Source organism: Acomys minous, assembly GCF_964271855.1.
Source record: "Acomys minous genome assembly, chromosome: 14".
NCBI lineage: Eukaryota > Metazoa > Chordata > Mammalia > Rodentia > Muridae > Acomys > Acomys minous.
Window position 1 is genome coordinate 57406824 of NC_140496.1, and position 13786 is coordinate 57420609.

Here is a 13786-nt window from a genome sequence, read left to right on the forward strand (position 1 = left end):
TGCCTAGTTGGAAATCTGCTTAAAAGTAAAATTGTAGTTTGGAAATTGTGGTCTAAGCTTGTGAAGGCCCTGCATCTTCTGGCATGTCTCGGAGAGTCATGTTTGTGGTGTCAGGTTGGAAGTGTCTACCCTGCCAGCTGTCTATCAGGAGCATGAGCTCTGCCTCCATCTGTTAAATCAGGGACTTTCTTGTTTCCTAGTGATCTGTTTAAGTGTTAGTGGTGTTTAAGGAGAAACTGAAAGGCTAATTAGGCACATGTGTCTGACTTGTTCTCCTTTTTGTTTAAGGTGGTGTTTTGTGTGGCCTGTGCTGGCTTAGAACTTACTATCTATAGCCCTATCTGGCCTAAAACTTGGACCCCCTGTCTCAGTATCCTCTTGATGCTGAGATTGCAGCTGTGGGTCCCCGTGCTTGGCTGCTTAGTACACTCAAGCTGCTGGCAAGGTGATAAGTGACTTACAGATATTTAATTCTCCTGGCTCTGTGATCTGGAAGTCTGGAATCAGGATAGCAGCAGATGAGCATCTTCTGAGGGTTTCTGGACCTCTTCACGTGAAAGGAAGCAGTCTCTGGGTTGCGTTGGAAAGTCCCGAGGACTCCAGCATGATTTTGTCTCATTCCTCTCACCTCCCAGAGACCCTGCTCTGAAGCCATCACTTGCTACAGGAAGGTGTCAGCGCAGGAAGTGGGAGGGCCATGCAAGCATTTACTCTGTAACAGCAAAGTTACTGGTTCTTGGATCGCGGGTTAGAGCAGATATCCTGTGGTTTTATCGGGGAATTGCTCTAGTTATTAGACTCACCTCGTCCTTTGTCTTTCTTTGGCCTTAGATGACTGATAGTGGCAGGTGGCTAGACGTTTTCCCGACAGCGTTAACACCTTAACTGAATCCCCTCTTTGCACTGTGCCTGGGGTTCTGGATTCCAGAAACTCTTGTGCCAGTGGTAAAGAATCATAAGCCTGCTGTGCTGGCTTCGAGAGGGGGCGGGAGGAGGCGTCTATGGTGCCTGTAGTCCCATACCACAGCACAGTCTGTGAATAGAAGTAGTTAGGAGTCTTTCTAGTATTCTCCACAAATAGCAGTAACAACAGCCGCTGCTACATTGTGCACTTTGCATAGCTGAACTCATTTGATCTGTAAGGCCAATATCCCCTTTAGGTAGGAACTCAAAGCACAGTGAGGCAGTAAACATACCCAGAGTTCACACATGACACTTTGGACTCAGGGTTTAAATGAAGCAGTCTGCTTTAAGTCTGACCCCACCCCCCTCCAGCTCAGTCAGCTTCACTGCTTACCCCACTTTCAAAGCTGTTAGGTTTCCCTCCTTCGCTAAACTGGTTACCCATAGTGCACTTTTCTCTATGCTGGGTCATGTCCATTTTGTGATATAAGATTGTGCTTATACCTGCTGTCCTGCCTCACTGCCACCGAGAACAGAAGCAGCAGACGTGGATGCTTGTATTGGGTCCTATTTTTAAATGACACTGCTCAGTTCTTAATGCATTGGTTTATGCTTTGCCTATTTGCGTTTTCCTAATATTTACAGGCTTTTATGTGTCCCCATTGTCCCCAGGTTGCCGAACAGGTGAAGCAAAACTGACAAAAGGCTTTAACCTAGCTGCTCGGTTCATCATTCACACGGTGGGACCTAAGTATAAGAGCCGCTATCGCACTGCAGCAGAGAGTTCCCTGTACAGCTGCTACAGAAACGTGCTGCAGCTGGCAAAGTACGGCCTCTCCCCTTGTTAAAGATGGAAACTCACTGTGAAACCAAACCCCAAAGGGCACAGATAGTGTCTCTCAAGGAGTATGGTTGCATTTTACATTACTATAATTATCCAATAATGTGTTAACTATTGTGAGTTCATTGGGAGGGCAGGAGACACGCAGACCTGCATTTTGAGATTACTTGTGGATTATGTGTGTAGAGAATTGTTTTAGTTCAACTCCTGGCCTTTCTGTCTGCTTGCAGAGAGCAGTCCATGTCTTCTGTTGGCTTCTGTGTCATCAGCTCTGCGAAGCGAGGCTATCCTCTGGAGGACGCCACACACATTGCACTCCGTAAGTAACGTTGGAGGAGCCACACACATAGCAAGTTCTTAACATTTTTATTACTAGGTAAAGTTGTAGCCAAGAACATCATGACGTTATGGGAGACTTTGTGCTGCTAGGTTACAGAGTTGCCAGTGGAATTTCTTAGAATGGCTTAATTTATACCTGTGTGTAAAGGCTTACAGGACTTGCTCATTAAATTTGAAATGATACCAGACTAGAAATTCTGACCAATACAACGAATATTTGAATCAAAAAAAAAAAAAATCTTAAAGTGTGTAGAAATGTAACAAAGACAAATTCATAGCATTTTTCTATTTAAACAGCACCTTTTACAAGTGTCCTTTGAATATGAAACTGTGTGTTTAGATTTAAAACATTACTGAGTCCAAAATGACTCTCAGTGTTGTATATGGTATAAAAGTAGTGTTGGGCTGAGGGCAAAGGTCAGTGGAGAGCATGTGCTGAGGATGTATGAGTCTCTGCATTCAGCTCCCAGAAATAAGAACTCGTATTCATCTTGAGACTTCATGACCTCAGTAGGTCACAGCTCACAAGGTCATTGACCAACAAGGACAAGTTACTTGAAACATCAGTGGTCTGCTTTCTGCAGATCTGATGCCCTTCCTCAGACACCTGAAGGGCTCTCACAATGCCCCTATGCTGTGATATGTTTTTTGAGCAAGGGTTCTTCTCAGGGTTGGGGCATCGTAATCTACATTGTGCATCCATCGAAAGAATGCTGTGGGCCCTCATCCAAAACAGTGCTCAGAAACACAGACTTTAAAACACGAAGAACTTTGCAGATCCTTGAAAAGGTGATAGGTAAGAATTGTAACTGCAGGTGGCAACTTCTAGGCATGCTATGAGGGAGGGACTTGGCTTCCTTTGAGATGGTACTGTATTTTAATGAGGGTCTCATCACTAGGAGCACCACACAGCACCCGCACACCTTCCTTAAGTACTAGTATGTGAATTCCTTATGTGCATTGTTCTGGGTAAATGGTCCAACATGTTGATTTACTGCATAGTAATAGCTCAGCCCACTCCACCCCCCGCCCCCCATTTTAAGAGTAACTTACAATAGCAGATAAAGAGCAGCAGTGGGAAGATTACTTCTAGGAGTGTGATTGGCAGGAAGGAAGCAAGCAGCTCTTAAAAGTGAGCTAGTCAAGTTGTACAAGGGCCGCTTCACCCAGGTCGCTAATGCAGTAAAATGTAGAGTATCTTACGCGTAACAAAGAAGTACAGAGACAATAGTGTACTTCCGAAATGTGAAAATAGTGAAGGCCTTGTACACATTTATAATGCATGCATGCCAAAAATGAGTCCATTGACGTAATACGTCTTCTAAATCAACACCTTTCTTGCTTATTGAACTATTAGCAAAACATTTTATACAACAACCTAATATCTTCCTGACCAGTAGTATATCAAGACTTTTTATAGTATCATTTTTCCTAATTTCATGTGCAATTAAAGTCTTTGAAAAATCATAAACACCAACACTGAAGTACAGTTATGATGTTATTTACTCAACAAGAATTTGAGTTGCTGCTCTGCTGTACTCCGCCCTGTACAGAGCATACAGCAGTGAGGCGAGAAGCTTTGTTCTTACCTCCCACAATTCCAGATTGGAGGTGTTAATATCTTGGACATCACTTTCACTAGTTAAAGCACCTTCATAAATGTAAAGCATGAGACATCCTGTTTGGCTGCCAGGAAGAGTACTCCGCTACGACTAGAGGGAACAGTAGGCTGGCAGTGCTGAGAGTCTTGAGTCATGAGGTCAATCTTGTTCCTCTTCATGGTAGAATTCTCTTTCTAAATAAGCACCATTGAGAGAATTTGACTTGATTACTATTTGGCATTGCCTTCCATAGGAAACATGCTAAGGAAAAATTACATATAAGTGTCAACATTTTATGTAATGTAAATAGTATAAAAGAAAATTGCTTTTAGGAAGCTGTGCTAAGGAAAAGGTTGAAAGCAGAGCAGAAGGAGAGGGGAAAATAGATTTACACCTAGAGTAGCAGAGTTATCCTCCTCTCAACAGGATACCCGAGAGTCTTGGGCAGGCCAAGAGTTATTAACCTAGTTATCAGTTACTTTTGAGCATGTCATATTGCCATTTCTGCTTGACTTCAGTTAATGTACTATTAATATAAAATGTACATGGCCTTAAGTAGATCACCAGTGTAGCTGTAAAAAGTTTACAGATAGAAAGATGCTCAAAGGGTCACAAAGGCGTCCCAGTTTACCATCAAACTATAGCTCATTAAACCTAATGGAAACCTGAAAACCCCTAAGTCAAACTTGAGCCAAGGTAGATGCAGGAGATTCTGATATAGGAGCACAGGGAGGGATAGAGTTCTACACAAAGATAGCTTATGACCAGACCTTGAAAAACAAGAGAGTGGAGGCACAGTGTATTCTGGTTAGAGCTCTGCCCCCCCCCCCCACCAGATAGTGGAGGACAGTGGAGGACGTGGGGGGGGGGAGCAGTTGGAAACAGGACTTATGAGGTGGTTAGTTGATACAGTATGGCAAGTCATGTAGGAACTTTGAAACTTCACTTATAAATGGCACAGCCTATTACAAGGGTTTCCTAAGGAAGGTACTGTAAGATTACCCAGGCTGCAAAAGTGGCAGCTTTGGAAATGAAAGAAACAGAAACCAGCTAAAATGTTTGAGTGCATTAAGAGCTGGGAAGCAGCTGAAAGAAAGAGGGATGGACAGTTGAAATGTTAACAGCAGAACTAAAGGATCCTGCATGGAAACCACTTGACAGTGTGGACTGAAGGAAAAATAAAGGGAATGCCAAAGGAAATTCCAGGGCCAGTGAGGTTGCTCAGCAAGATGCTTCTGCAAAGCCTGATGGCCTGAGCTCAATCCTGGAGCCCCATGGTAGAGAGACAGAGCTCACCTCTACAAGTTGTCCTCTGCACTGTGTATACACACCACGATGACGCATACACACAGTGAGTACATAAGGGTTTTAAGGAAAAGACATGAGGCTGAAGAGATGGCTCAGAGGTTGAAGGCATGTGCTGCTTTTGAGGAGGACCTGGATTCAGTTCCTAGCACCCACAAGGCAGCTCACACCATCTGTAACCAGTTTCAGGGGATCCCACACCCATTCTGGCCTCGTGGGTACCAGGCACACAGGTGGTAGGTGTGCATCCATGCAGGCACATGATCATGTGCACAAAATAAATATTTTTTAAAGTAGATCAAGGATTCTGGTTTGAATGGCAGATTAGCTATTGGTATGGAACTGGGGTAGGGAATACGAGGAAGAAGATGGAAGTTAGACTCACTGAATTTGAGGCATCTGTGGTTATCTAGGTAAATACACTGATAAGCACTAAGAAGCTCAGTTCTTTAGTTTGGAAGGATTCTACAGTTTGGGAGTCATCAGCATTTGAAGTTAAATTTAATTAACTAATTAGTGAGCTATGAAGAATATGTGCACCATGAAAACAAAATTATGAGCATTTTTAGAAGGCAGCAGAATAAAGGACCCAGGGGTATTTAAGGCTGGGCTTTTGGGTCTTGATAGAGAAAAATCTGGATGGGATAGAGATTTTTAAAAGGCAACTCAGCTTCGGTTTTGTGAGTGGGAACAGGCTGAGTGGGACATCCAGTGCGCTGAGTATGTGAAGAGAAAGGCACTGTGCTTCTCGTTTGTGCTCTGCCATTCTGACCACAGGGAAGCCTCAGGGAAATTAAAGTGCATGCTGGGTAAGGGAGAGTGGTCTTGCATCAGCATCCTCTGTAGCCAGCTGCTGTCACAGACACTGGAACTAGGGCAGCAAGTGCAATAAAGCTCCTACCACGGCACCTGAGGGCCAGTGGAGGGCTGAGAGCAGAGAGAGCATGCCACGAAGGGACTCTGAAACGTGTGCTACAGTTGCTCTGCAGGGAAGCAGGCCAGGCTGGGGGCGGGGGCAGGCTTTTCTGATGGCGAGTAACTGAGCAGTGGCTGAGGAACTGAAGGGTAGCCCAGCACAGAATTAAAGCGCTTGGTTTTAACACTGAGTTATTTTCCCATTCTCTCCCTTAGGCACTGTGAGGCGGTTCCTAGAGATCCATGGGGAAACCATTGAAAAAGTAGTATTTGCTGTCTCTGAACTCGAAGAGGTATTTTACTAATTATTTTGCTTAGTTTGAGTCTCAGTTCTACTTGTAGTCAGCATCTGCTCACAGAGTCTGAAGCAGACAGAACTAATGGTTTAAATAAACCTGTGGCGCTGGGACTTACGCTCACTCATTGAAGAATTACGGCAACTAAGGCACAGAGTAGAAGGAAGCCAGACTGTTTCGCCATGGCAACTAAGCTGTCCTGGCTGCCTTGTCCTCAATCACAGGCATGTACCTCCCGTCTAAGAAGGAGCGTTTGGTTCAGCATCACTGCTCAGCTGTTGTCTTCATAAGGGAAGTGGCACAGGTGGGAAGCCCGCCTGCTGCCTGTGCTAACACCGGGGTGGCGCCTTGTAGCCTGAGTGCTGGGTTTCTAGGTTTTGGCAACACAGCTGGAAAAATCATTGCTTTGCTGGTGAAGCTTGGCCATGTGCCTGACTGCGTGCAGGTGGCAGCCAAGCCTATGGCACCAGGTTGGTGGGTTTATGGTTTTTTGCATGTAGTGGCTTTTCATTAAACTTGGGCCATTTAGAAAGTCAGGTCTTTGTTTTTATCTCACTGGCTTCCTTAGCGTGAGAGTACTGTTTCATGCTCAGCTTCTGATATTTCTGTTTGTGTCTTTGAGCAGTCACTTAGCTTCTCGGCGCTTGGCTAAAATAGGCAACTGGAGGACTGGGAGGAGGAGTGGTTGGTTTTCACAGACAAGAGCTATTCCCGAGTAAATTGATACTGATTTAAGCAGTCAGGTGATCCTGAGCATGGCAGTGTTTCCTAGCTAGTAAGGGTTTTAAGACGAAAAACCATGAAATACAATTTAAATTAAAAAGCATAGTTAATACTCATTTCTTAAGAAGTGATATACAAATGACCAGTATAAAGAAACTTCACAACTTTGCCCATTACAGAAACGCAAGCCAAAAGCACAGTGAGGTACCATTTCACACTCACAAAGCTGTCTGCCAGCTACGTAAGAACTGACAGTATAATGTGGCAGCTTCTTAAGTATATACAGAACATATTTTAATGTATTGTTTATCATAGCCCAAGAGTAGAAAATAGTCCACAGCTGACTGGATGAGCAAATGTGGAGTGTACAAAGACTAGTTCCCAGCCTTGGAGGAGTGAAGCGTGGGTACTTGTTACAAGGTGAACCTTGACAACACTGTGCTAACTGAAACAAACCAGATAATAGAAAGCCACAGAGATACAAAAAATCATCACAACTGTTGAGATGGAACACTTGATAGCTCAGGATTTGGAAATAGGAGCTTAGGGGAAAGATTGCTGATGAGTTTGTTGTAGAGGAATGTTAATTCAGAACATGGCTGCTCTGACAAGAGAGCATATCCAAAGACCTTCTAGGTCTGTGTGACTGTCTGGAGTACAGACACGCCTTTATTCCAGGAGACAGACAAGCGGATCTGAGTTCAAGGCCAGCCTAGAATAGAACAAGTTTCAGATAAAGAAAAGCCTAGCTCAGGTGTGGCGGTATATGCCTTTAATCCCAAGCAATGAAAGTAAAGTCAATTTGTAGAAAGAGGCACCGTGTTTGAAAGTGATGTCTAATTGGCAGAAAAAGAAAGTAATGAACCAAAGATTTGACAGAATAAGATATGCCCAATTCTCATAAGAAGAGAGAGGAAAAAGAAGCTACTTAAGGGTTTAAGGGGCAGAGGAGAGAGAGGCAGAGAGAGAGAGAGAGAGAGAGAGAGAGAGAGAGAGAGAGAGAGAGAGAGAGAGATATGCAGAGAGAGATATGCAGAGAGAGAACAAGCTAGATTCAGGTGAAGACCGAATTTGCCAGAGAATTAGGAGCCAGAAGATTAGAGCAGATTACTGAAGTTAGTTTGAGGTCAAGCAGAGCAATTCAGGTACCAAGAGAGAAGCCAAATTAAATAAGTTAAATAAGGCAGCTAGGAGAGGAGTTTGAGGCAGAACAGCTGAGTTGAAGAGCCAGCCCAGAGCTCAGAAAGAAGAAGAAAGAGTAAGCTTATTAAACAGTAAGTCTCAGAGGCTGAAAACATTCTAGGCCTGGGTTAGATTGTATAGAAGCCAGAAGCTTCCAGAACTAGGTTAGTAGATATAGGTAGTAATCCTCCAAGACAGGCAAATAAAAGTTTATTTTACAGTAGTATGGGGTGATGTCAGTGTTCTGACATTTGACAGTGGTGATTGGACAACTTTAAGAGCTTCCTAACAATCACTGAATTCTGAATTTTCAACAGTTTAGTTTTATGGTATACGATTCTTCAGAAATCTTAGTGTATGTGAGTATGTGTGTATACGTACGCCTGTGCTCAGTGCCATGACACCCCTGCCCTGAGTCTGCTTTTCCCCTCAGTCTATCCTGGCGCTGTTGTGCACCAGGCTGAACTGAAGGGAGTGATGGGGAGAATCCTTCCCCAGAGATGGTTTTCAGTGAAACAGCTTTCTTTATTGGTGGGAAACAAGGGCCATGTAAACCTGGGGGAGGCCACCAGGCTACGCAACTCAAGGGTGGCAGAGGTGGGGGTTGCAAGGATACATGCACTGGGGCATGCAGGGCCAGAGCAGGGAGGAAGCAGCCCTACGCCTGCTGGTCTCAGAATGAGGTTTTGGGCCTTTGAGCATGTCCTTACTATTAGTCTGGCCCAGCTCCCTGGTCATTCAGCTTTCTGGCCCCACAACACTGTGTGGACAAAAGCGAGACAGCTTTGTGGAATGGTGTTCTCCTTCCACCTCCTGTTTTTACAGATTGGTCTCTGATTGCCAAGTTTACACAGCATGCACTTTGACATATGGAGCCTGGTGCTGACCCTATCTGTGTCCATTTGTTTGTTTCTGTTTTTTGAGGAAGGGTTTTTATGTAGCCTTGATTAGCCTAGAACTCACTATGTGGATTAAGCTAGCCTCAGACTCACAGAATTGTCTGTCTCTACCTCCCAAGTACAAGGATTAAAGATGTACACCACCATGCCCAGCCTATCTGTTTTCTTGTTTTGTTTTTGTTTTAAGATACTAATATGATGTCTCCAGACTTCTTTTAAGGGAATGCTAGAATTCTGTGTATAATATTGATTTCTTGAATGATTTAATTAACTGAGATACTCAATTCCATCACTTTTGTGTTGTCATTCTTTTAGTCCTTTTAAAGATTTACTCACTTTATATTTATGTGCATGTATGTGCATTCAAGTGTCGGTGCCCATGGAGGCTAGAAGAAGGTGTTAGATCTCCTAGATCTAGAGTTAGAGACAGTTGTGAGCTACCCAGTGTGGAGCTGAGAACGGAACCTGAGTCCTCTGTTATAGCAACACGTGCCCATAACCTCTTACCATATCTTGAGCCCCTGTAGTTTGGAGTAGTGGATGTGTGATGCTGAGTAATGATGCAGTGATGCCTAGGGTACCAAAGAGGCAGAACGTCTCAACAAACATGTAGACTTCCAGCACAGAGCACCTTCACTGTAAATGAGCTGTAAATGAACACAGGGGCTGCACACGCGGAAATCATAAGATAGAGAACACCCTACTCTGTTTTTTATTTTAGCACATTGTAGTTACTTTATTAATTTATAAGTTAGCTTACAAAGTGATGGGTTTTGATAAGCATTTTTCCACCCAACAAAATAATCCAGTTCAAGTCAGATTAGAGTTTATAAATGCAAGTTCATTTGGGCACAGCTTCCGGCAGGTTCACAGATCCCAAGGAACTGGGCCAGGGAAGCCACCATGTAGGAGGAAATAGAAAATGTGGGGAGAGAGGGGGACAGAGAGAAAAAGCATATACATACATACAGACAGACAGACAGACAGACACAGACACACATACCCCACACACATGCACACGCGCACACACGGGGCGGGGGGGGGACACAGAAAAGGGGAAAAACAGAGAAAGAGAGTGGAGGAGAATCAATGCAGAAAGAGAGCGCACAGAACCAAAAAGTCTTTATTATATTAGTGATGAGCTTCTAGGGGAGGGAACCCCCCCATCCTGTTCCTGGACTGGAAAGTTCTGGGTAGAGGGCGGGGCATGCTAGCTACTTCCCATTAACAGGTAGGGACTGAGGGATGCTGGGAGAACCTGGATCCCAGGTCCACTTTATTTTGGAGGAGAGTGGGGCAGTGTGCCTGTGGAAATGGCCTTCAGGAGTCAGTTCTCCTCTTCCTCCATGGAGATCACAGGGATCAAACTCAGGTCATCAAACTCGGGGAGAGGGGGGACTTGTTTATGAAGCATCTCATGGGATCCTTATATCTTTTTCTAAGTAAATTTTATCTTTTTTTAATTTCTAAGAGTGAGTAAAAACTATCAGTCTTTCAGAAAATAGTTGGAAATGTTTTTTCATAAAACCAAAACAAAAACAAAAACGTTGAAAAACTAGCCAGGCAGTGGTGGTGCACACCTTTAGTCCCAGCACTTGAGAGGCAGAGGCAGGCAGATCTCTGTGAGTTCAAGCCCAGCCTGGTCTACAAGTGAATTCCAGGACAGCCAGGGCAGTTACACAGAGAGACTCTATCTCGAAACACACCCCTTTCCCCCAAAAAAGGCCTAAAACTAACCCTGAGTGAAATAGACTAGGACACTAGCTTTAGCATATAGCATTTGTGCCACTGGGAGTCTAGCAAACAAGGGTGGGAGTGCTGCCAGGCCCGGCGGACTTACACATTCCTGACTGGTGACCTGAACCAAAGTGGACACTGCCTTTGGCTTGACGAGAGGGTCAGTTCTTGCTGTGGAATGTAAGAGCGAGAGAGGCTCTCAGACAGCTTGCGTTCTGAGCACGGGAGTGGTGAGGCCTGTCTTCTGCAGTCTGTCTTCACAGCATGTGGACCACAGTCATCACCGCTCAGGCTGCCTTCCAAACTCCGTTTTTCACAGAGTGCCTTACTTTTCTGACACAGGCCACTTACCAAAAGCTGCTACCTCTGTACTTCCCAAGGTCGTTAAGGGAGGAGAGCCAGTCATTGCCACACTTACCTGCAGACATTGGAAACGCGGAAGGGGAGCCTGTGGTGCCTGAGCGGCAGATTAGAATCAGTGAGAAACCTGGTGCTTCGGAGGGTGAGTGCTGGGATGCTACAGCATGCAAGTAATGGTTTCCTACGACATTTTCATACAGACATGGCATTTCCTTGTCATAGTCATGCCTGACTCTTCTCTCATGTTTTCTCCTGCTGGTCCCTTCTCTCGGAGTACTCACTCCCCCCCACACTTACACAGATGTTACCTCTGTATAAAAGCTAGGTTCCTCATGAGGAGACCCATGTGATGTGTGTCTCCCAGCACGTGGCTTATACAAATGTTACCTCTGAATAAAAGCTAGGTTCCTCATGAGGAGACCCATGTGATGTGTGTCTCCCAGCACCTGGCTTATACAGATGTTACCTCTGAATAAAAGCTAGGTTCCTCATGAGGAGACCCATGTGATGTGTGTCTCCCAGCACCTGGCTTATTTTGCTTAACATAACCATCTCCAGTTTTGTCCATGTTCCTGCAGATCACAAGTTCCTCATTTTTTATGGCTGAATAAAACTCTGGTGTGTAATATGTGTGTATCATACTTTGTCTGTTCATCTCTTATTTATATCTAGGCTAATCCCATATCTAGACTGTTGTGAATGGCGCAGTAATAAACAAATGAAGAAGTGTCCCTGTGGCATGCTTACCAGTTCTTTGGGGTTTATCTTCAGGAATGGTATAGTTGAGTCAGTGGTAATTCTATTTTTAGTTTTTTTGCGGAACTTCTATAGTGATTTCCATGCCAGCAGTGTTCAATGGCTCAGTGTTTGCCTGCCTTATTTCCCTCTTCAGGAAGCTAGGGTACTGATAAAAAGCTACAAAGATGTGGGCCCTGTATTGGGGTCTCAAAGGCAGACACAGCAACATGCTCAGTTGAATGGAGTTCTATAAGATGTTCCTGTCAGTCCTCACTCTCATAAGATCTAAGCTCCTTGCATGGAGACAGGCTGCACACACAGTGCTGGGCCTGATGGTGGAGTCAGCTTAGAGAATATGTTAGTTACTTTTCTCTCATGGTTTCAGGACTTCAGGTTTCTAAATTATTTCAGAGTCAGAATCTTAACCCTGGGTTTGAGTATTTTATTATTATTATTATTATTATTATTATTATTATTATTATTATTATTATTATTATTATTATTATTATTTTGCTTTGTTCTGTTGTCCTTACCTCACAGTCCTTCCTCCTGCAGCACTCACAGTTGGTGTTGCTGTCCGCTAATGTCACTTTTTTTTTGTTGCAGACAATGAAGAAGAGGATGAGGAGGACGGCCTGGGCATGGACCTGTCTTTCATCGGCTCTCATGCTTTTGCTCGAATGGAAGGGGACATTGACAAGCAGCGGAGACTGACCCTCCAGGGACAGCTGTCTGAAGCTGCCCTGCAGAAGCAGCGCCAAAGAAAGTAAGGCCGGCCTGCTCCTGCTCGGGCGGCTAGTGTGGGGTTAGGAGAGGGGCTGGCACCCTCTGCGTGCTCCTCTGCACACACAGTTCCCTTTGCTTCGCTTTCCTGACATCCGAGTCCTGTCCCTGTTCTGTAGACCCAGAGCTGACAGCTGAGTCGGACAGTGTGGGGAAGACAGCCATTAGCTAATGTCTGCTTACAGAGTCCTTGCCTCACTGCGGACTCTGGTTGCCATGCCTCCGTGGGAGGGTGAACTCCACAAACGCGGCCTCTGCTCTGCATCTCTCACTGGCGCTGTTAGAGTTCTTCAGCAGAAGATTTTTTATCTCTCCACTTAACCTGAGGCACTCTATGCTGTTTGCTCCAAGTGTTTCCAATACTAAAGCAATTCTGAATGAATCCTTCTGAAATCATAGATGGAGCTTTTGTACTTTGTGTTTTCCAAAGATTAGTAGTAAAGCTGGCTGCTTTCAGGTATTTAAAGAATAAGGCAAACTGTACGTGGCTCTCCCTTCCCTCATAGGGCTGGTACAGGATCGAGTCTCACGGGCTGTGAGCATCAGATGATTGCAGGGAATGTAGAGCAGCTCCTAGGACTCAGCAAGCTCCACAGCGCAAGTCGCTGCAGCTTGCTTCAGGTCTGAGCTAAGCTAGCCCGGCTGCTGAGCTAGCCTGGATGCTGAGCTTTGGCCCCTCCCATTCATTTTGAGTAGGATCTTCTCCCCTTCAATCCTGTCCATTCTCCAGGTTTCAGCTGAAAAGCAAACACCTTATCTGTTGGATCTATGTTACCTGCCTCCCCTGTTTTGCTTTTTCACACCCTGACACAGCATATACTATTTCATATGGCACAGTCTCACTCAGTCTCCACTCATAGAATGGGAGTTGGATTACCCGATCTGAGGGGCCCCTGTCAAACATAACTTTTATACTTTTTTCCTTCTTTGAGAGTTTTGTATGATATATTTCTCATTTTCACCTCTTGTTCCTGTCTCTCATCTCCTCCTGCACTTGTGACTTGCACTACTTCCCCCTAAGCCCTTCCTCCTCTTCCGCGCCTTGTTCTGGTTGTTTGTAGCCTGCTGAGTATGGATGTAGAGTTGTCTCCATGAGCTTGGGAGGGAGGTATTTACTGGACCCTGCGCAGCTTATCCATGGTGACACCGCTGAGGAAAATGGAT

The 13786-nt window shown here is 44.8% G+C and overlaps 1 protein-coding gene across 3 annotated transcripts in view; it reads left to right on the plus strand.

The window, feature by feature from the left end:
- GDAP2 (ganglioside induced differentiation associated protein 2) overlaps positions 1-13786 on the plus strand; it is a 52307-nt gene that overhangs the window by 15786 nt on the left and 22735 nt on the right. For all 3 annotated transcript variants that reach the window (XM_084757932.1, XM_084757930.1, XM_084757931.1), the window contains exons 4-8: positions 1576-1729; positions 1975-2063; positions 6121-6197; positions 11084-11243; positions 12446-12605. In XM_084757932.1, coding sequence (XP_084614058.1) covers positions 1576-1729; positions 1975-2063; positions 6121-6197; positions 11084-11243; positions 12446-12605 — 640 coding nt within the window. The remainder of the gene's footprint in view (positions 1-1575; positions 1730-1974; positions 2064-6120; positions 6198-11083; positions 11244-12445; positions 12606-13786) is intronic.